This window comes from Rhinolophus hipposideros (genome assembly GCF_964194185.1).
Source record: "Rhinolophus hipposideros genome assembly, chromosome: 20".
Lineage (NCBI taxonomy): Eukaryota > Metazoa > Chordata > Mammalia > Chiroptera > Rhinolophidae > Rhinolophus > Rhinolophus hipposideros.
Window position 1 is genome coordinate 38,601,032 of NC_138066.1, and position 23,074 is coordinate 38,624,105.

General features: G+C 51.7%; 1 protein-coding gene and 1 pseudogene across 7 annotated transcripts in view; one reads left to right on the forward strand and one right to left on the reverse strand.

Moving 5' to 3' along the window:
- The first annotated feature begins 12,813 nt into the window (after positions 1 to 12,813).
- On the forward strand, positions 12,814 to 13,001 carry LOC308488618 (translation machinery-associated protein 7-like; annotated as a pseudogene). The gene has a single exon. The product of its transcript is annotated as a translation machinery-associated protein 7-like (transcript).
- A 5,160-nt stretch (positions 13,002 to 18,161) lies between these two features.
- ARHGAP27 (Rho GTPase activating protein 27) overlaps positions 18,162 to 23,074 on the reverse strand; it is a 30,750-nt gene continuing 25,837 nt past the window's right edge. For 4 of the 6 annotated variants that reach the window (XM_081027148.1, XM_081027149.1, XM_081027151.1 and 1 more), the window contains 8 exons: positions 22,151 to 22,249; positions 21,090 to 21,195; positions 20,846 to 20,968; positions 20,675 to 20,773; positions 20,412 to 20,489; positions 20,165 to 20,299; positions 19,901 to 20,006; positions 18,162 to 19,793 (listed from right to left, as the gene is read on the reverse strand). In XM_081027148.1, the coding sequence (XP_080883274.1) occupies positions 19,616 to 19,793; positions 19,901 to 20,006; positions 20,165 to 20,299; positions 20,412 to 20,489; positions 20,675 to 20,773; positions 20,846 to 20,968; positions 21,090 to 21,195; positions 22,151 to 22,249 (924 nt within the window). In that variant the 3' untranslated portion in view covers positions 18,162 to 19,615. The remainder of the gene's footprint in view (positions 19,794 to 19,900; positions 20,007 to 20,164; positions 20,300 to 20,411; positions 20,490 to 20,674; positions 20,774 to 20,845; positions 20,969 to 21,089; positions 21,196 to 22,150; positions 22,250 to 23,074) is intronic. The other 2 variants (XR_013991827.1, XR_013991828.1) reach the window with 1 other exon arrangement.

Sequence of the window (23,074 nt, forward strand, 5' to 3'; positions counted from 1 at the left end):
GGAATGTGCCCTCAGAGAGGTATGAACCAAGGACTGTGGGAATTCAGGAGGGAGATGCCATTTCCAGCTAAAGGAATCAAGGAAGGTTTCACGTGAAGGATACATCTGGCTGGGCCTTGAAGGATGACTGGAGTTTAAGTGTTGGCTCTGGCGGGATGGGGAGGAAAGGGAATTCTGGCCAGAGGGAACAGTGTGAGCAAAACCTGGAGATAATCAGAGAGGAGCAAAAGCCAAAGCCAGATGAGGGAAAGGCCTTGAATGCCGGTCAAGGGGCATGGATTGAATTTGGAAGGTATTCATGGATGGTTCCAGAGCCAAGGATGGCCTCATCAGATCTGAGCTCCTGGGAGCTGACACTACATGCCGAAGGGGACCTGACCCTCTGCTCCTCTCCACCCTTCTGGACTGACCTGGGTGCCTACAGATCCCTCTTCCTTTGGTACAGCTCACTCTAGGCTGGCGTTCTCCAGTAGAAATGCTGAGTGAGAAACAGAGGGAAAGTGAAAGCACAAAGTGTGATTACAGAGCCTCGCTTTCTCTTGCTAAAGTACAGAAAGCCTGAATACGCAACATCCTCCTTACTCTGGGCTTAACCTCTCCTCCCCTACCCTGTCGGCTGAGCCTGAGGCTGGAATGGGAGTTGGCAGCAGTGTCCACTCCGTGGGACCCTCAGAATCCATTTTCTGCCCTGAATAGTACTTGCTCTAAAGCAGCTCTGGCTCAGGCAAGGGGGGGCACCCTAAAGTCTCACCCCTAAATTCCTCCTCTGACCCTGCTCTCATTGTGTCGCCCAGAAGCATCAGAAAAATCAGCTGAAGGCTGGTGGGGCCTGGTTCTCAGCCCCTCACATGTAGGGTTGCGGACCAGTCAAAAGTGTGGCTTTTGGGGTTAGTCAAACCTGTGTATGAATTCCACTTCTATCCCTTACGGACAAGTCCCACGACCTCCCCAAGTCTCGGGTTCCTCTTCTGCAAAAGGGAACACAGAAGCTACACCTCATGGGATTGGTGGGAGGATGAGATGGGATCCTGCCTGTTATACACAGGCACAGGGTACATCTGCAATAACCGGTGAAAGGGTGAAGGAGGGGAAAGAGCCACCCAGGGAGGGAGGAAACGACCAGCAGACTCCTGCCTCTGGGAGCGCTCTGAGCTTAGCCTGTGCCTGAGGCCATGTAGTCAGGCTGCGCAGACGCAGGTGAAGGGAGGCCGGGATAGAGCACAGGAACCAAAGGCATCACCACCCTCAAACACACTCCTGGACTTTGAGCTCTTCTTGCATGTTGGGCTCAGGGAAGCCCCACATGAACACATCATCATGTCATCCATCCTGGAGCTCCCCAAATTAAGGGAGGCATGGACTCTGGGTCATGACAGAGGGCCTGGAAAGTCTGACTATGCCAAAATGCCCCAGGTGGACCCCTCTGAGCTTCATGTTCCCCCATTTGTTAGGGGATCTGTGTCAGATTCTTTGAGGTCCCCAGGCTGCCAAAGGAGCAGGCTTTTAACAGAGTTTTCACAAAGCTCAGGATGGCTGGATAGGCCTGAAGGATGGGGTAGGGCTGAAGGGGAGGGAAATGAAGGCTCAAACCAGGGGTCTCCAAGTTTTATTGAGCCCCTCAGCAAAATAATTTGAGGATGTATCCTTAAAAACACATATTCATTTACTTATTTACATCAGAAACATATACTATTACACTAATATATTAGGCCCACTATAAAATAGATGTAAAATGAAACATTTTCATGAGATACCAATAAGAAACAAACAAATTACAGCCCATCCATACAATGGACTACTACTGAGCTATAAAAAAAAAAATGAGATCTTGTGACTCAATAAGGAGAAAATAACTAAATTTAAAAATGGACAAAAGATTTGAATAGGGCCGGCCTGGTAGCTCAGGCGGTTAGAGCTCCATTCTCCTAACTCCGAAGGCTGCTGGTTCTATTCCCACATGGGCCAGTGGGCTCTCAACCACAAGGTTGCCGGTTCAATTCCTTGAGTCCCGCAAGGGATGGTGGGCTGCGCCCCCTGCAACTAGCAACAGCAACTGGACCTGGAGCTGAGCTGCGTCCTCCACAACTAAGACTGAAAGGACAACAACTTGAAGTTGAACGGCACCTTCCACAACTAAGATTGAAAGGACAACAACTTGACTTGGAAGAAAGTTCTGGAAGTACACACTGTTTCCCACTAAAGTCCTGTTCTCCTTCCCCAATTAAAAAAAAAAAAAGATTCGAATCGACATTTTATCAAAGAAGATATGTGAATGGCTAATAAGCACATGAAAATGCTCAATTTCATTTACCATTAGGGAGATGCAAATTAAAACCACATGAGATAACCCTTCACACCCTCTAGCATGGCTACAATAAAAAAGACAAATAGAAGTGTTGTCGAGGCTGTGGAGAAATTGGTACCCTCCTACATTGCTGGTGGGAATGTAAAATGGTGCAAATGTGAACTAGCCATACAATAGAATGTCAGTCAAGAACAAACTAATAAAACATGCTACAACCTCAGAAGCACCACGCTCAGTGCAAGAAGCTAGACACACAAGAACACATATGGAATGATTCCAGTCATATGAAATTTCCAGAGAAGGTAAATCCATAGAGACAGGAAGTAGATCGGTGTTTGGCTGGGCTGGGGGTGGGAGTCAGGATTAAGCTGTAGAAGGATTCAAGGAAATTTTGGGGATGATGGAAATATGCCAAAATTGAATTGTGGTGAAAGTTGCACAACTCCACAAATTTACTAAAAATCACTGAACTTACACTTACAATGGATACATTTTATGTAGATTATATCTCAATAAAGCTGTTTTTTAAAAAAGGAAATTCTTTAGACATTATCATTCTACCTTCTGTTCCTGTGAATTTGACAACTCTGGACACCTTATACAAGTGGAATTACACAGTGTTTGCGTTTTTCTTTCTTTTCTTTCTTTCTTTCGTTTCTTTCTTTTGTATTTGCCTTTTTGTCTTTGACTTCTTTCACGTAGCATAGTGTCCTCAGGATCATCCATGTCGTAGCGTGTGTCAGAATTTCCTTCCTTTTTAGGGCCGACTAATATTCCACTGTCTGTATGTACCACGTTTTATTTATCCATTCATCCCTCCGTGGACACCTTGGCTTTCTCCTTTTTGCTATTGTGAATAATTTTGCTATGCCTATGGGAGTACAAATATCTGTTCGAGACCCTTGTATCTGTACATTTTAAAGTACTACATATATGAATGTACTCATTTGAAGAAATACTAAATTAAATCACAATTTCAAAGGATGAAATACAAATCAATAGAAAAGGAAGTTGTACTATTTCTTCCCACATCCCCTTCTGTAAGCTTCTGCGCCGCCCTCGGGCTTCCAAGGGGCGTTTGTCCCCAGGGGACAAGGGGATGTGCCCAACCCCCACGCCTGCATGGCAACAGCCGGCAGCCCAGGACCTGCAGGAGCCCGCAGGGAGGCTCTTTCTTAGCCCCAGGCAGCGCCCACCCCCTGCGGAGCGATTGGCCGGGACACATTCCTGCGCGCTGCCTGCTGCACGCCCGGTGACTCACGGCCCAGGCAGCCCAGGAACGCCCGGCCTGGTCTTCCGGGCCCCGCAGCCGCTGGTTTTCCTATTTGGAAACTCAGCCGCCGCCGCCTCCGCTCCAACCAACCCCGTCTCCTGCCTGGTCCCCAGCAGGCGGGGGAAGCAGGGCAGGGAAGCCTTGGACACGCGCCCTCTCTGTGCAGCGAGCGGCCCACGGCCTTAGAACGGACGGATCCACGCTCCTTCATCCCCAATTGCAGAATCCCCAAATGCCTGAAAACCAAATGTACAGGATGGCAAAACCGGTCCCGACCTGAATGTAGTCTTTATTTATCCCGCTGAATGTGCACCGCATGGGTTTTCCTGCAGAAATGTACAGGTCTGATTACAGGAGGCCGGCCCGGTCCCCTGGAGGTAGTACAGCACGTGCGATTCAGGCGCTGAATTTCCTTTCTGAAGTCTGAAAACTTTTGAATTCCAAAAACCCAGCTGGCCCCCAGGATTTTAGGTAAGCGGCTGTGGATCTGTGTTGCACCCTTTACTGAGCAGAGTTAGGGCTCAGAGCGGTCAGTCCCAGCTGGGAACGGGCTGGTGGCGCTACTAAGTGAGTTGGACTCCCCCTAACCCACCTGCCACAAGACTCCCCACCCTCTCTGCCCCATCCCCTCTCCTACCCTCCTCTGGGGAGCTTTCCTTGTCTACCCAGATAGCGCCCTTCTTGGCCAATGACCTTTCCCTGTTGTGTCCCAGAGCCCAGCCCAGTGCCCACACTTATGGGCACTTGCCGGGAGAGAAGAGAATATGGTGATTGAGGCTGAGCCGGGGTCCCACTACTCAGCACCCAGCCTTAGTTTGACCATTTTTCCACTGTGTGACCTTGGGCAGGTTACTTATCCCTCTGTGCCCTCATCCGTAAAGGGGCATAATAATAATACCCCTCGCTTAGGGTTGGGGTGGTGGTCAGAGAATGGCCTGGCAGAGGGCTGTCAGCTAACATGCAGGACGCCTGTATTGCATGGGGCAAACTTATACTGAAAAATTATTCATTGTTTACTTGAAATTCAAATGTAACTGGGTGTTCTATATTTTTATTTGCTAAATCTGGCAACTTTAGGCTGGCACACAGTAAGTCCCCAGTATATGTTATGGGATATTAGTAATAAATGTCAAATAACACGGGAGGCTTATTATTTTATTTATTTATTTATTTATTTATTTATTTATTTATTTATTTATTTATTTATTTATTTTTGGGGAACAGTGTGCTTCTCCAGGGCCCGTCAGCTCCAACTCGTTGTCCTTCAATCTTAGTTGTGGAGGGCGCAGCTCAGCTCCAAGTCCAGTCGCCGTTTTCAATCTTTAGTTGCAGGGGGCGCAGCCCACCATCCCATGCGGGAATTGAACCAGTAACCTTGTTGTTGAGAGCTCGCGCTCTAACCAAGTGAGCCATCCGGCCGCCCCACGGGAAGCTTTTTATCACACTATTTGTATTGTGCCTAATCTTCCCTACTAGCTCTTCAAAAGCATTTATTCACACATTCATTCACTTAACAGTTATTTATTGGGCACCTACTATATTGGGCAAGTCAGAGTTCCAAGCTTTGAGGATAAAGGGGAACCAGACCTGCTTCCCGCTTTCATGGAGCTCCCAGTCTGTCAAGGAAGATGAATATTAAACACCAGTTACCCCAAATGATTACTAACCATCGTGACAAGCCCCGAGGAGAAGTCCTAGCTGCCAGGACAGTCTATGCCAGGGGGCCTGAGCGGGTCTGGGATGGGTGCCTATGCCTCGTACTTTTCCAGCTCTTTCCTCACACACCTGCTGCCAGTGTTCCACCTGGTGGGGGGCTGGCTGGTGGTGCTCATGGAGAAAGGCTTGGCGAGGATGCTCCTGGTCCCCGGGGAAGGAGGTTTGATGTGTCCAGTGGTGTCCTTGCAGTGATGCCGGCCCACCCTAAGCTATCCACACTCTCCCTATCCTGCTTGTGAATGGAGCAAGCTGGGACATGGCAGGTCTAGTTGAAGACTAGAGATCAGCCTGAGATCCAGGGGGATCTGGGCTAAATCTATGTCCCTGTCCTTTAGAAACATCTCCTTCCTGTGCTGGTCCAGTGAGCAGGCTCTGGGTGGGGGCTAAGAGAATGGCTCAGGTTGAATGATGTGTCTTGAGGCGAGGGCAATCAGCTGCTGATGGCGGGGAGGGGAGCATCTTAAAGATCAACTGACCTGACATTTGATGGATGAGGAAACTGAGCACTGAAGAGGGAAGTGAATGCTGAAGGTCACACAGATCTTTCCTGGTGGAGCTGCCACCAAAACCCAGGCTGACTCCCAGGCCAGAATCCCTGCCCCCTCCTGCAGTGGTGTTAAAGAAGGGCCCTATAAGTTTATCGCTCTTCCTCAACTGGGAATCCCCAAAGGGGGTCACTTGAGAGCCCACAGCACCCCTCTCCCACATCCCTCAGGCAAGTTTCAGTGTGTTTCAGGCCCAGGGCCAGGGCCTCCAGGCCTCTGCCTGCAGCTCTGAGCACCGTAGCCACTGAGAGCCAACCTTAAATGACAAATGAGAAAGTTGGCCTTGAAAAAGTTTCACTTCCCAAGTTTCGCTGTGGTGGCTACAACCTGGGCAGTGAGATCTGACATCCCTAATGCTCCCTCACCAGCTCCTTGCAGACTCCCTGAGGAGTTGGGCCTGTGACCCATCCAGGCTCACTGAGTGCAGGACCTTCCTCCTCCTTTCCCTCTAGTGCTAGGTACTGATTCATACATCCAGCCCTGGAGAAGGGGCTCCCTGAGCAAGCACACCCAAACCCCCAAATGCCACCCATCCAGCCCAGCGGTCCCCAATCTTTGGCATGCCCAGGCTGGGATGTCCATGAGTGACAGGACAGAGCTTTCACCTTCTTAATGTCACTGCTCTCTGTCCCCTCTCCCTGCCCACACCTACTGCCTTAGTGAAGACCCTTCCCTCTTTCTTGGCAGCCTGGTATCATGTGAAGTTCTATGGCCTAATGTGTGGGCTCGGCCATCAGACTTCCCAAGTTCACCTTCTGATGCCACCACTCTTAGCTTCTGTGACAGTTCTAAGACATGTCCACTAGCTATTTGGTACTCTTCCCATTGGGAAGTGGGTCTATGTCTTCTCTCCTTGAAGCTAAGCTGCTTTTATAGAGTATGGTGACAATAGGGTATGGCAGACGTGTTGTGATGTGACTTCCAAGGCTAGGTCTTTAGGACAATTCAGCTTCCTTCAAGTTCTCCAGGCACACTCACCTTTGGGGTCCTGAGATGACATGTAAACAGTGCAAGGCTGCCATGTTGTGAGGAAGCCCGGACCATGTGGGGATGCCTGGCCAACCATCCCAGCCAAGGTTTATGCCAACAGCCAGCATCAAGGGCAGAAAGTGAGGGACATTGCACACAGAGAGAAATGGATGAGCCAGGGCTTCTTGCCAGAGATGCTGGGAGCTTCTCAGTCAGGACCCACTAACAGGTAGAACTTTGACTGGCCCCAAATTTGGCTTACAGGTCCAGAAACTCAATGTTGTCAGGGTCTCCAGAGATGGATGGACTCAGGAGTCCAGACCCCCCCACTCCCTGGGCTCATAATAACAAGAGACACTGGCTGTGGGGGTTTGCCCCCAGCTCTTAAGCTGGCACCCTCGTCCCTATGAGCTCCAGCCAAGACAAAGTGTTCTCGGGGTCACTGGGTTGGCAGGGATCAGTGGTCTGGACTGTTAACCACACCAGCACTCTAATCTGTTTCCTTTACTTCTTTGTTTATTATTTACCTCTCTAAGCAGTAGAGTGTGAGCTCCATGAAGGCAAGAGCTCATCGGAGTTTATGTGTGTTGTGATCTGCATCTCCAGCACTTACGACAGTGCCCGGCACATAGTAGGTACTCAATAAATATTCCCTGAATAAGTCAATGAATGGAGGGATGGATGGTGTGTCCGTCACGGTGAGGCCAGACCAGCTACAGGCTAGGCGCTGAGCCCTCCTCTGTGAGATGGGTGGCATGATGGGGCCTACCTGTCAGGAGTGCTGGTGGGGCACTTGAGAGAACGGACGAGTGCTCATGCCTAATGTGTCACTAACACTCAGGTGAGGGTCACTGGGATTGTTTCCACACTCAGATGTCACCAGGCCACTGGCTGAGTCCCCTCGGACTAGAAGACATAGTCAGGTTTTCTGATGCCCCTTGACCCAGGCTCCATGTGGTCTCCCAACCTATGAGCATATTTGGGTCTCTGACCCTCCAAGCAGATGAAAACCTTCTTGGGGCTCCTATAGACCACCCCCCATGTGTACCCTAATCCCAGGTCCGGCACCCTGATCACGTGTTGGTCTGTGACATCCCAGGGCTTGGGGACCAGGCCTCACCACTTGAATCCCAGGTCTAATCCCACTCCTGCCTGGTGCTGGGAAATGGGTGATGGGGGCACTGAGTTGGTCAGAGCTTCCTCTGAGGCCACCCAATAGCCTCCCATTGGTCAGTCTTTGACCCGAAACACCACAGCTCCCCTCCATCACTCCATAAGGATCACTGTTCTGTGACAGCCAAGATGGGGGTCACAGGGCCAGTTTCTTCTCACTTCCCTCCCAGAGTGCCACGTGAGCCTGTCAGGAGGAAGGCGGTGGTAGTGTTAAGTGGGTCCCGCCTGCACACGGATAAGGTAGCTGTGGTACTCTGGGAGGCAGCTGCTTTCTCCACAGCAAACACAGCAGGGAGACTGTGGGGGGGGCTGGTGGCTAATCCAGCGCCTCTGGCTCCCCACCAACCCTCCTCGTGGTTGAAGAGCATTTCTGTGCCGTTAGGCAGTGCCTCTCTGGTGCCCATGGAGATTATCTGCAAAGGAGCAGGGGTGAGGAGATGGGGGCCTGCCCTCTCCGTGTCCCCTCAACTACTTACACCTAGGTCTGCCCAGACTTGGGGCCCCAGGCTAGGAGGGGACACCTCCCTCCAGAGTGAGGGAAAGAGGGAGTGGGTTGAGGGAGACTAGTGCTGCTGCCTAGAAGCCTCAGTTCTGGAAGTGTGGGGGTTCAAGCCAGTTCTAGAAAAGCTCGTTAACTGGTGCTAAAAGCTAGTTAACATCTCACCCTCCTTGGGACCCTTCCTCCCTCCACAGTGCCCTCTATCACCACAACCCATGGCCTCCACATGCTTCTCTTTCCCAGCGGCCCTACTCTGCTGGCCCGTTCTTGCACTTCAGCTAGGTGGGAAGTCTGCCAAGTGTGGCCTCAGCTTGGCCCATCTCCCTGTCCAGGCCACTCTCTCAACTCCTCTGCAGCCCTTTCTGGGGGCCTCGGGGTTCACAGGGCATCCCTCTACCTCCTGGCCCTGGTGGAGACTTCCCAGCAGCCCTTTCAAAAGGAGGCACCTCGGGGCTGGGAGGTGGAGGAGGACATCCTCCTCATTCCCTGGGCAACTTCCAAACCAGCCCTCCGCCTTCCTTCACCCTCCTGGCTACTTTGAACATACACCAACCAGCTATGCCACCCATGCCCCTGCCAGTGCTGGCAGCCCCCACCTCTCAGCCACTCCCCCACATTCTGGGGAGGGCTCATTGGCTGCCCTGCACCCCAGCCTCATTCTCAATGACTCCATCATCCACACCCGCCCCATCAGCACCTCACCTCCTCGCCTCCAGACATCACTTTCTCCATTCCATCCGGCTACCCACTCCTAGTCACACCCCGGACTGTGGCCTCACGGCTGACAGTCCCATCCCCGAATTTCCACCCTGACCACGCCTCTTATCCTTCCAGCTCACCTTCTCCCGGGCAGGCTTCTTCTAAAACGCCCCCACCCAGAGACTCTGCCACTTTCTCACCTAGCATTCCGTCCTTTTTCCTTCTCTTCTTCCCACCTTGGAGTTCATGGTCTACCAGTTGGATTATTCTCTTGCAACAAGCCCAGTCCTTGTTCCCTGCTCCCTTTGTCATCCTTGCCTGGCAGAGGCTCACTGTGGCTGAAGCCAGCGCTCCACTCTCTCCATCTGCACCAGAGAAGCAGGAAGCTGCTGAGACAATCCCACAGCCAGGCTGCCCGTGCACCTTAACCATGCAGGAAAGACTTAGACATTTCTGGCTGGGGCAATCGGGTGTGTGGTGGTGCCGTTTTCTGAGATGGGGAAAGATGGGGAGAAACAGGTTTGGAGGAGAAATCCAGGCTTCCTGCAGTTGGTCCTGACAGTTTGACCCCCTCTATAGATCGAAAGTCAAGGCAGATCTCCCGTCTGCGCTGCCTCTCCCTTGGCCCAGTGGGCTTGGTAAAGCATCGATCAGAATGCATCAGGTCATGTCCTTAACACCTTTCAATGCATTCACATCTCACTGTAGAATTAATCCAAATGTCTCCAAGGCCTCCATCATCTGCCTGCTGGCTTTCTCTTCTATCTCGTCCCTTCCACTCCCCACTTCACCCCATTGAACATTCCAATTCTCCAGCTATGAAGAATACGTCCATTCTGCTCCTGTAATGCCCCAGACACTGTCCCACCCGGCACCTTTGCACTTGCTGTGCACTTAGCCTGCTGTGCTTTTCGATGGCTGGTGACTTCTCAGATGTCACCTTCTTGGAGAGCCCCCCCACACACACACATCCAATGTAGCTGCCGGTTACTCCAGGCCCTCCTGCTCACGTCACCCGGTTTGTCATGTCTTTCACAGAACTTACCATAATCTAAGATTAGCTTGTCGGTTTGTTGGAGGGGGCTTGTTCATCTTGCTTTACGTCCCTGGCACCTGGCACATACTAAGCACTCAATAGATATTTGTTAAATGTATGACTGAATGGATGGATGGATGGACGGACGGACAGATGGGTTCCTTTCTCTAGGTTGCTGTGCGGATGAGCTGTGATACTGGGTGGGAAGTCATTCTGGAAACTGGCCTGTGCAGCCCATGGTAGGTGTTTTGTCCAGCACCACACCTGGCAGGTAGTAGGTACTCAGTAAGTGCGGATGAATGAACTCATGGGAGAGGAGGCAAGGCTGAGAATGTGAAGAAAGTGTAGACAAAGTGTCAGGGGGCAATGGGGCCTCATTGGAGGAGAGGCTGAGGGAGGGGAGGCCTCTGGCTGGCCTTTCCTGCCGTGCCTGCCTCATCCCTGGCTGTCTTTGCCCAGCCCACCCCAGAGGCATCTCATTCCCCTCACATGTCGTGCTGTTTCCCACCACCAGCCCTTTCTCCACGAGGTGCCTTCCTCCAGAATGCCTTCAGGAAGGCCAACGATCCACTCATCCTCCACAGCTTAGCTCAGCTATTACCTGATGAACTGCATGGATATTAACTGAACACCTACTCTGTGCCCGTCACTACCCCATTCAGGCATTGGGGAAACAGCGGAGGACAAGAAGTGAGGTCCCTGCTCTTGTGGAGCTTACATTCTGAGGGTGGGTGGGACAGAGAACAAATGATCAGCCATCAAAACATTAACCTCTGCGAGGAAGCCTTCCCTAACCTCCAGTCCCCAGATCTGGTGTTTCTTCTCTGACTGCCCGCAGGCCCGGTGCCTCGCCCCCCACTTCACTCACCACCCTGTACTGGGAATTCCCATCTGTATTTGTCTCTACTTAGGAGATGGGAAGGCCGGGATTCCTGTCTTTTCCCCATCAGCATGGGCTGGCACTTCATAACTGCACCTTTGGGTTGAATTCCACAAGCTGAAAAGGTAAGGCTCAATATTCTGGTTGGAGGGGTGGCCGCAGTGCTGTGGAAGTGCCCACATATTTCCAGAGGGCATGGGGTGCAGGAGGGTGGCCCAAAGAGGCATGCTGGTTGGTGCTGGATCTTAGTGTGGAGGTTTCCAACGGGCTTCTATAGCACTTGTCTTGCTAAGGGAACATGTCCCTATTTACCAAACCACCAATGGCGCCATGGACTTGGTTACATGTGAAGTCACATCTGAACAAGTTGCCCCACTCTTCTCCCTGCCCCGCCAAGGAATTGTAAAAGTTTAAAACAAAATGTCTGTGTCTCACACAACAAGTGCCTGGCTTAGAAAACCTTTCAAGCTACCAAGAGGTTAAGTAGATGTTGGAGACACTGTCATGGGTGACCTATCCATATAGGGCGGTAAAGGGAACTGGGATGACTTGTGGACATCCCTAACCTTTGAGGCTGACGTCATGGTGATAACCACTCACCCACAAGACATCTCGTGGTCCCAGTTCTCCATAGAGGTGGATGAGGTCCCTAACGCAGGGCTGCATGTCTGATGTTCTCATGAGCACACAAAAGGAACCAGGCCACCCCCCTCCCCCAGGAAACTGCAGAGAAATTAGAATCATTCCAAGAGCTGTTCATTCTTTCATTTGGCAAGTACATGTTGAGCGCCTTCTCCAATAATCAGGTGACAACACTAAAGGAACAGCACGCCATATAAACCGTAAGTGTTCTTGGATGGGATGGCACTGGAGGTGGGGTTAACCTCATGAGGGGCGTGGCATCATGTAGGGGGAGGAGCTTGAGCTGGACATTAAGGATGGGCAGTGCGATCAGCAGGTAGAAGGGCATTCCCGGGGAACAGCATGCACAGACACTTGGGGGTGAAAAAGGTATGAAACAGCAGGGCTTGTTCAGGGAGCAGCAGGCAGCTGGGTGTGGCTCCGTTTGTCACGTCCTCCTGTGTGCCCAGCGCTGGGCCACTTCATGCCACTGGGCAAACCCATCATCCTTTCAGGTGATTCATAGATTAAGAAGCTGATGCTCAGAGAGGCTAGGTAACTTGTCTCAAAGGCCCAGCCAATGGCAGAGCTCAGATTCTAACTGTGCTCCTACCCACCGCACTGAACCATCTCATGACATGATGTGGAATCTGAGGAGTCAGGGCTGGCCATTTGGACTTGATTCCAGAGGGCAGGGTGCCCTGAACACCTACCATTTGCACTCCACCTTTAAGAGATTTGTCAGGTTTTCAGACTTTCATATCTCCTTCTCCTTCTCCTTCTTCTTCTTCCTTTTCTTCGGTGGAAAGAAAAGCAGGTTTATTCAAAATGCTGGCATTCTGGGAGGATCGCGGACTCCTGTGCAAAGGCCATCCCCCTCCAGACTTGAATCTTCTTAATACGTGTCTTTAAATGTTTCACTTTTTAAAAATTTAAATTTAAGTAATTATTTCTTCATGTGTAACAATCTACATGTGAAGAAATACACAAATCAATTAATTTTCACTCATGGAACCAACAGTAATTTTCCACCCAGGTCAAAACCAGAATGATATGGGATTCTGGTGGCAGGGTCTGGGGAAAGGGTGGCAGGCGCCATGTCCAGCTGCGAAGATGGCAAGAACAGCCCCTCACGCAGCCCAAGAAGCAGGCCAAGGAGATGGATAAGATAAAGTGTTCAAACAGAAGCAAAAAGAGGAGCAGAAGAAACTCAAGGAGCTAAAAATGAAGGCTGGGGGAAGGGCCCCCGGCCCCAGATGGAATTAAGAAATCTGGCAAAAAGTGAGCTGTTCCTTGCTCCTGGGGCTATGGTGAACCTTAATTCCACTCCTGTTTTAACATCTGGATTCCCTGTTGCCACTACTAGCTAGTATGAAGTGTTGTCTTGGAGCCTGTTGTATATTTAAGAATAAACTTTTGTAAAGAATGATGATGGTGGTGATGATGATACAATGGCTGGTCTCTTTGGTTCTCATTCAGCCATTTCAACCTTAGCTGTGAGGTCAGAATAAACCCAACCCAGAATCCTACCAAAGTATGTTCTTCAGTCTCTGTTCTACCCTGAATTCTGTACCACCTGAAATTAAACCAACTCCTTTGAACACAAACAAACAAAACTCGGATTATTATGAGCTCCTCAGCAGCTGCTCTCATGCCTCCTCCCCAGGCAGACTCCCACAAGGTAACCACTCTCCCCATTATAACAGCAGAGATTAGTTTTGTTTACTTTTGAACTTTGTATAAATGGAACCAGAAAGACTGTTCTTTTTTTTTATGTCTGGCTCAAGTTTTGTATAGTTTAATTTATTCAGTATTGCACTATGTGAACGTACCAAGATGTATTTAGCCACTCTACGGCTGCTACATAGATTGTTTTTCATCTGGGGCCATCCTGACAGAGCGCTGCCACGAACGTTCCTGCGCATGATTCTCTCGGTAAACACAGGTGCTCGTCTCTGCTGGAACTATACCCGGGAATTGAATTCCTGGGTCAGGGAGTAGGATGGTATGCTCAGCTTCAGTAGGCATGGCTGGTTCCCCAAAGTAGTTGTTATAAATTACCTCCTCACCACCAGTGACTCAGAGCTCCAGTTGCTCCAGATCCTTGCCAACATTTGATACCGAAAGTCTTTTTCATTCTAGTCCTGGTGGGTGTACAGGGATATCAAATTGTGGCTTTAAGTCACATTTTCTGATGACTAATGCAGTTGAGCACTTTTCATCTGTGCATTGCCTACTTAGATACCTTCTGTTTTATGAAGTGTTCAAGCCTTTTGTTCATTTTTCTATTTGATTTTTTATAATATCTATTGATTTTTCTTATCGATAAGTAGGAGTTCTTCATATATTCTGCATGTTAGCCCTTTGAAGGATATGTGATTTGCGATATCTTTTCCCAAATACATTTATTTTATGGACTATTATGACCATAACTAAAACCACCAATATCACATGTGATAGACAGAAGGCAACTGTAAAATAAATAAGACAATATTATTACATTCCAGCTAAATGTCTTGTATCTGGCAGCTTGCTTCGCATCCTGATCCCTGTTAAGAGATTAGCAAGTGAAAAGGATGCGAAAGTCATTCCAGAGCCACATGGACACTTTCTCCTTGATGTCTTCAGAGGCTAGAGAGAACCAGGAAAGAAATAACCTCGTTTTGCAACTTCCTGTTAATTGTCACACACACCCCCCTGTACCCTTTTTCCTTGAACCTCCTATCATTATGTCATCTGCCACCCACTGTGTGAGCTATACACTTTGGGAAATACAACTATAAGTGATGAGGACGCGTGAGGATTTTAACTAGGGGTTGACATAGCGAGATTGATGTTCTAAAAAAAAATCATTCAGGTGGCAATATGGATAAAAGCAAAAATAGAGGTCAGGAACTCAAGCTAGGAGCAGTTAAGCAGGTTCAGGTGGTGAGTGTCGAGTCTAAACTAGGAGTGTGTCAGTGACGGGGGAGGGGGGTATGGGAATGGGAAAGATGGGAGGTAGAATCTGGGCAACATAGTGGCTGAGTGATGTGTTAAGAGAGTAAAAGGTGATGTCTGGGGTGACTGGGAATTCTAAACTAGAGGACTGAGAGAGAGGTACCAAAGACTGGAGAAGCAAATTGTGTGGAGGGAGGAGATAATGAAATAAATCTGGGATGTGATGAATTTGAACTGTTCGCAGGCCTCAGAAGGAGAGTCTCCCACGCATTCACTCATTCATTCATTCCACAAATATTTACTGAGCATATACAGGTGCCAGGGGTACAGTGGTCAATCAGATAGATACAATTCCTGCTCTGATGGAGCTTAACGTTCAGATAGTTCAAAGGACAGGTAAGGACAAGCAAGGTATGTACAGGGCTCAGGGCCCTCCGCTATGGGCTGTGAGTTGGATCTGGGCCTGTTAGAGGAAGGACAGAAGTCAAAGCTGCCAGTGCAGGTGAGCTTGCCTAGGGAGAGGGGCCAGAGTGAGCCTGGAAGAGGGTAGGGTGGAATGCCAGCGTTAGAGGCAGCACAGAAACAAGCATCAGGATAGAAAACCACCCAGGAATAATCAGAGGGGGTCAGAGGAATAGGGTTTCAAATGTCTGTCAACTGATGCCTTCATTCATTCAATCATACTTTAGTTGGCCCCTTCCCAGCACTAGGTTCTGGGGAGTAAAAGATGACAAGAAGTCTCTGGGGGAAGCAAACACGTAAACTACAAATCCTTAGGCAAGGCCACGTAGAAAAGATTCTGTTGTGGAAGTAGAGACGACATGTGGGAGCACAGACGATGGGGACTCACACTGTTTATCCTGCTCTGTGCTAGGCACTGGAGAAGGCTTCCTGGAGGAGTGGGAATGGAGCTAGAGAATGGCGGCAAGAGCCCTTGACAGAGAGGGGATGGCTTGAACAAGAGCGTGGAGGTGGGAAGCTGCTTGGCAAGCATCTGGCAGCAGGCATTGCAAGCACTTTGGGACAAGGAACCCAGGGTGGGGTTAAGATCATGCCAAGAGAGTGGGCTGAATTCGGAAGGGATGGGGCCAGTACAAGTTTTGAGCAGAGTGCCTGCCACTGTCCACTGTTCCACCTAGTAGACAGAAGCCAGAGCCCCTGGGAACGCAGCTGCTGCGCTTGTCTTCCCTGCCCCATCCCCCAGCGGTTAGCAGGTGCCCACACCCAGTTAAGTGCCCACGCTGCATGCTTCACAAATGTCACCTCCATGCAGCTCAGCACCTGATGGATAAGCCCTGAGTCAGGAGGGGGGCGCATGCCGAAGCGCCGTGTAGGGAGGAACATAGAATATGGTGACACAGGGGTTGCACACGCTCCCGGGTCTTGGGAGTGTAATCTTGGGAGAAGTGGGCAAAGAACTGAGGACAATTATCAGAGATGGCGAAGGATGGACGGGGCAGAGGTGCCAGGGTTCAGCCTCGAGGCCTGAGCTCAGAACCACCCTCTGAGCAGGCGCCCTGCGCTGGCGGAGGGCCAGAGCCCTCTCCCTGCACCACGCCAGGCCTCACCTTGCCTCTTCCTCCACTACACGTCGTCAGCCTCATCCCCCAGCCTTGGAGCTCAGGGCTGCCTTGAAACTTGTAGGCTGGGTCCGGAAGTGGACGAGACTCCAGGGTTTTCTTGGTCCACGAGCCCAGCGGCCCCCAAACTCTTTGGAACCTGTCCTGATCTTCATTGAGAATCAGCCCCTGGAAAAGACCTCGGGCGCCCCCTACTGGCAGCTCTGGGTCAACAACCCAATCCCTGGTTCCCAGCGGCTGATTCTGACCCAATGGCCTGAGCACACCTGGGGCCACTTCCAGTGGCAGGGAGGTGGTTCGCAGCCCCATCAAGACGGAGGTCTGGCTTGTGATATTTACCTGGACTCCTGCAGCTGCCTAACTGGTTTCCCTCTCGCCCTCCTGCACTCACAGCTGGGAGAACACCTTTCTTTAAAAGCCTATCTGTGGAATACTAAGCAATAGCAAGTAATGAACTCTTAATACCCACACGACTTGAATGGACCTTAAAGGCATTATGCTGAGTGCAGAGAGCCAATCTCAAAAGGATACGTTTTAGGATTCCATCTATATAGCTTTCTCCAAATGACAGATGTAGAGAGGGAGAGGTCCTAATTCCCTAGGAATTAGGGAGGGGCGAGGAGGGCGTGGCTATAAAGGGGCAGCATGAGGGATTTCTTTTAACGTGATGGAACAAGTTTGTATCTTGATTGTGGTGGGGGTTATATAAATCTACACATGGGATAAAATGTCATGAAATTATACACAGAAACGTACAAAAAATGAGTGCATGCAAAAAATGGTGAAATCGAGTAAGGTCTGCAGTCTAAAAATTGTAGAGCACCACTGCTTTCCTGGTTTTCATAATGCACCACAGTTATGTAAGCTGCCACCACTGGGGGAGGCGGGTGATGGGTACACGGACCTCTCTGTACTATTTTTGTGGCTTCTTGTGAATCAATAATTCTTTCAAAGTAAAAAGTTTATTAAAAGAAAAAAGCAAACCTGGTTATATCATCCACCTGGTCATCTCTACCTGGCAGCACCTGGTGGGCTGCAGAGAGTGAAATCCATGAAAGGAAGTCTGCCAACTTCCTTAATAAACCAAACCTTTTCTGAGGCTGGTGACAGAAGACTATGACCCGGAGGGGGCAGGGTGGGTGGGAGGCAGGGTACTGGACCTCATGGCCCCGGTTCTACCTGGTCGGACCTCGCCTGTTAATCCCAATGGGTAGTCTACTGTGCTGGCCTGAAGGGGACGCTCTTCCACCTCCGATGTCCTGGCCCCAAATGGACGAAGTACCCTTTCCTTAGCACTGCTAGGACTAAATCTTGAAAAAAGGCTGCTCTGGAACTCCGGGAAACAAGTCACAGTCCAGTGTGCGCTCCCGCCTGCCAGGTTTTCTGGCTGCACTCTGGGGGCTCCTCCTGGACACTTGTGTGTCTGGCTCCCACTGGTCCCACCACAGAGGCTGTCTCGCCCCAGGAACCAGGACTCGCCTGAAGAATGAAGACTAGAGAAGCTTCACAAGTGTCCCTGTACCAGGTTCTGGGCCATGTAGATTGCAGACAAGTCTCTGAGGTAAGTGTGAATGTCCTAACACTGAGCTGACACTTCCCAAGACCTCCCTGCTCAGGGATCTTCCTGCCCGTTGTCCTGATGACCATGGGTGTCACAGGAACCCTTTCATTGTGGTCCACAAGGCCCTGCACTCTGTCCCCTGCCAGCCTCTCCAGCATCACCTCACATCCATGACCACTGGATTTCTAAGCTTCTGTTCCAATGGTCTTGGATTTTGTTCTCAGAAGCCTTACTGGAGTGTCCGTATGTGTGCCTCTGAACCTCTTCTTGGGGCAGGATAGCTCTGCGAGTGGGGAGCTCTTCTCATGCCACCATATTTGGGCACAGAATTTGGAAGAATCCAAAAAGTTTACATTCAAATATTCAGAGTAGGAGAATAGAACATATTTTATTGAACAGTTGTTAGCTTGATGTATAACTTTACAGTATTTCGATATGAGGCCTCCATTTGTCTTGCCCTAGCTCTGCTGGCATTAGGGGTGGACTTGTGGCAGCCTGACCCACCAGACCATACGTTCCACCAGGGAGGCATGTGCAATACCCCTGCCCCAGAGCACAGTGCCTGGCACAGAAGAGCAGGTAATAAATATTGGCTGTGAGAAACAAACAAGATAATCCAAGTAAAATGCTTGGAATGGTACAAATGTCAATAAATATTAGCTATTATTGCTTGTTTAATAAATGAATGGATAGGTGGAGCAGGGGGGTTGAGACACATTAACTGAGGTGGTTTGTGTATGAGGGAAGGGGGCTGCTGACCCCAGGGTCCACACTTCCTTTACTGAGGTTATGTTCTCCTTCCCCCTTTCCCCTGCATGCCTTCCCAGCCCTACATGGCAAGGTGGGCACTAGGTAGGCACACTTGACAGCCAGAATGCTGAGAGGGGCTGGGGGCTCCTGCTAGTGCTATTTCCCCTCCCCCCAAGTCCAAAGAGAACCCACCCAGCTTAGTTTCTTTTGCTTTACCCATAAGCCCATTCTGTAGTTTGGGGGTAGCTGAAATACTCCATTTCACCTCCCAGTAGGCTGCGCCCTGGTGTAAAAGGAGCCTGAGCTGGAGTCAGAAGATCACTGGACCCTGAACAAGTCACTTTGCCTCTGCCAGCCCGTTTTCTCATCTGTAAAATAGGATTTTGTGTGGAAATGGTGCATGTCAGAAGGCAGGTATGGGAAGAACTATTGCACAGAACACACATGGGTCAGGGAGGGCAGAGGCCCAGCACCCCAAACAGAACAGCAGATGAAAATGGTCCACAACCAGCTAGTGACAGTGCTGGGCAGGAGTTTCATCCCTGAGGCCTGAGGGAAGGCAGGTTCAGCTGGAGGCCCATGCTGGAGGCCCAGGTCAGTCCTATTTCAGCAGCAGAGAAGTTGTCAGTTGCTACTTCATGACAGATGCAGTGCCAGGGGCCCCACGGGGTGTCCTGGAAGGCCTCAACCAGGTGCAGGCCTGAAGAAGCCAGCAAGCCGTTCACCCAAATTCCTCTTCCCAGTATGGGGCGTGGGCCATCCCAGAAAACCGTCAACCCCCACCCCACATTCTCGCACACGCACAGTAGGTGGCGCTGTAATAAAGAACAGAACCCAATTACCCCAGAACAAGACAGGCAAGGGGGGAAAAAAAAATCACATTTTGTGAACTGCCCACTAGGAGTCACCATACCCTCAGAAGCGAGGGGTGCAGAATTCGCAGCGGCCTGTGGACATGTGGGAAGTAAAGGGTCTCAGAAATAGAGTCCAGCAACGTGGCCTCCCGCTTCTGTGGCAGCACCACAGTCGCCGCCCCAAGTCTCAGGTCCGCAGCGCCAGCAGCGAGGGTCAGTGTGGAGGGAAGATGTCCGAGCACTGCTGCAGGATGAGCTCCACCACCTGGTTCTGGAACACCATGGTCATGGGCATGCTGGTTTCCTCCGTCTCAGGCCGCAGCAGCGTGGGCCCGAACACTATGGCCACGCTCTGCACGGACATGCGGTTCTGTTCGCCGTGCTCGACCACCCTGCAGCGGGGGTGGGGTAGGGCGGCATCAGGGCCCAGAGCTGGGGGGGGGGGGCTGGGGGGTCCCGCGAGGGCCCGCCTCCCCGTTCCCCTGGCTCGCCTGCTCACCGACACAGGTGCTGGAAGAGCAACCGTAGGGTGTCGTGGTTGGGGGAGGGCAGCGATCGCACCAGGTCCCGCACACAGCGGCTGCGCTGGGCCTGGTCCTGCAGCTCTGGGGAAGGGACGGATCGGAGGGAGAGGGAGAGTCAGCTAGGCGAGGGGAGCAGAGCGGGCTGGCCCCCAGTGTGTATGCGGGGTCCGGGCCAAGGCGACGCTGGAGAAGGCCAGCTGCACCCCTACCCCACCCGCCCCACCTCCCCGGGCACTCACTGATGGCTGCGATGAACTGGCGGAAGTGCGAGAAAGGGAAGAGCGGCTCAGGCAGCTCCCGAAAGAAGAGCTTCAGGGCACCGGTAATAACGTGGACGTCCTCCCAGCGCCCGTCGTCCAGGTCGAGGCGCTCGTCTGCAGCAAGGGCGGAGGTGGGGGGAGGGGGAGAGCGGAGAGCGGGAGGGAGAGGGGGTCAGCATCCTTTCGTGCCTTCAGGCCCTGGGGCGGGGAATGGGGACCGGCTCACCGTGGTCCACCTTATAGCGTAACTTCTGGATGGTGGCTAGGTTTCCGCTGATGCGGTACAGCCCGTCGATGTCCAGCCCTGGAGAGAGGGAGGCGCTGAGCCGGGGTTTGGGGGGATGGGGCAATGTTCTGTCTATGATTCCCACTCAGGAACTCCAGGTCTTTTCCCCTCCACCCTGCGTCCACCCAGAGATCTGCGTCATGGGGTCCTGGAAGGAGGCGGTCCGGCGCACAGAAGGCCCACCCAGCCCGCCGCGTACGCACCGCGGGCTTCGACCGCGCGGATGCACTGCTGCACGAAGCGCGGCACCGGGCTCTTCTCGCGTTCACACAGCGCGGCCAGCGCGCACCCGAACACCTGGTCTGGGGGAAAGGCTCGTCAGCGCCGCCTGCCCCTGAGGCGCCGGCGCCTCGCTCTCCAGGTCCCTCCGGTACCTTTGATGTAGCCCTTCTCCCGCAGTGACTGCAGCGTGGGCCGCCTGAGCAGGAACTTGCGGAGCTTTTGCCTGACCTTGCTCAAGTCGCTCTCCTGGCCCCCGGGGCTCGGGGCGTGCGCGGCTGCCGCAGGGAATGCGAAGCGAGTCAGTCGGTGGCGCCGGGGTGGCTCGGCCGGCCCCAGCCGGGTCCTGACACCCCGGTAAAGATGCCCTCCATGCTCCACCCTCATCCCTGTGCACACCTGCTCCGGACCGTGCCTCATCCTCCCGCCAGCTTCCCAGGCGCTCACTGGACCCAAAGTCCACGCTGCTGCTCTCGCTTTCTTCTTCCGGGGGCAGGTCTGCGGACTGGAAAAGCACAGCCTCAGAGAGGCAGAGCCTGGAGCCAACTGCAGGTCCTTCTGGGGGACGGTGAGGGACCCAAAGTTCCGTCCTAGCAGGCCTGGTAACGCACCCTCCACACCCGCAACCCGAAGAGCGTTTACTCTTCCCTTACCCAGGTTAACTCCCCTCACGTCCACCAGGGAACCTCAGAACATTCACCTTCCTTAGCTGCATGGAGCCCCTCGGTTGGTGGAGTTCACCTTGTTCCACCTTACCCACCTCCCAGATCCTGACTCCTTTCCCCATATTTTCCCTCAGCAACTCCACACACACTCCGCTAGGTCAGATTCTTCAGTATGCGGCTCCCAGTTCTGAGCTGGCAGTTCCAGCTGGGACCTGAGCACTGCCAACAACTGTACCAGCATCACCTCCCTGAGTCTGGATTCCTACCTCTAGTAATACAGCCAAACGCTGTAACCAGTGTTGGCTCCTAGGGAATGAGGGTCAAAAAGCCCCATGTTGTTTCCAGGTGAATAGTTGTCAGAGGGGGCCTATCCCGTATCTACTCATGCAATTAATATTTTGAACCTAAAAAAATGGTAGTCTCTTCAATTCAATCCTTTTAAGTTTTACCTTCTAGTTTCAGCCTGTCATTCTAGCCTGAGGCTGTTTCTTGGATATTTTCTTTTCCTTTTGCCTCCGTTGAAATGGAAGATGTGCCTCACCCCTACCTAGGCAGTCCTTCAGGGCCAACCTCAGAGGCTGGATTCATATACTTAAGAAAGACTATTTCTTTAACAGCCCTTTTGCCATCCAGCCATAAGGGGGTATTGCATCTGCAGAATGGGGCACTACCCACGGGCGCCGTGGAGCTCCCAGTGCCTAAGTGAAGGGCCCCACCTACAGTGGGCACATCTGCCCTGCGTAATGGCCCCTCATCCTCTCCCCACCAGCCTTGGAAGCCCCAGGCTCTACCTACCAGCTCCTGGATGCCCTGGGCAATAGCCTTGTGCCAGGTGCTGATGATGGCCTCTGAGTCGTGCTGGATCAGGTACTCTGAGCCATCTCGGCTCCGGAGCTGGAAGGACACAAGTAGTCAGTTATCTCTGGTCCCCTGGCTCTATCCCTGTCCCCAGGAACTCAGAGCCTAATGGAGCAAGGGTCTCACCCCAGGTCAAGGTATTCCACCTCATTAAAAGCAGTGGGTGACAGCATGTCTGTGTTATAGATGACCAAATTGAGGCTCAGAGACTTGAAGCAATTTCCTTGTGAACCCAAAGCCGGTGAGTGATGGAGGAGGGATCTGAGTGAAGTCGGTCTGCACGGCTCAATTGTCTGGTCCATTTTCCCCTGCCCTCCTGCCTCCCCATGAGCCACAGAACATGGCAAGCCTCTCCCAGAGCACTGGCTAGCAAAATAGTCAGTGAAAGAAACTCCCTGTGGAGGCCCCTTGTCACTAGAATTAACAGTGAGGTAAATACTGTTAGGAAGAAAGGCACTGAAAGCAGATGATCCGAGAGAAAACAGCATCCCCTATCCAGATACACACTAAGGACCTAGGAGTGTTGTCCCCCGTTTGCAGCCACAAGTCCCATCCTCTCCCACCCTCCAGCCTGGGCAACACATCCTCTTAGAACTCATTTCATCAAGAAGCATAAATTAAAACCTGAGGGAAAAACTTTCTGACTACTCAAAGTTCTTTCTGACTAGCAGGCTGGGGGTACCAACCCATTTACCCTTGTTCACTTCAAGGACATGCACACGTGGTTTGGAGAGGTCTGTGAGCTGGAGGAAGCACTGCCCTGTAAGTCTGCTGGATGTTCCATCCTGACCACAGACCATATTCTTCCTTAAGGAGCCCCAAAGTCTGGGCTTCCAAAGCCACTATTTTATACTATTGAGG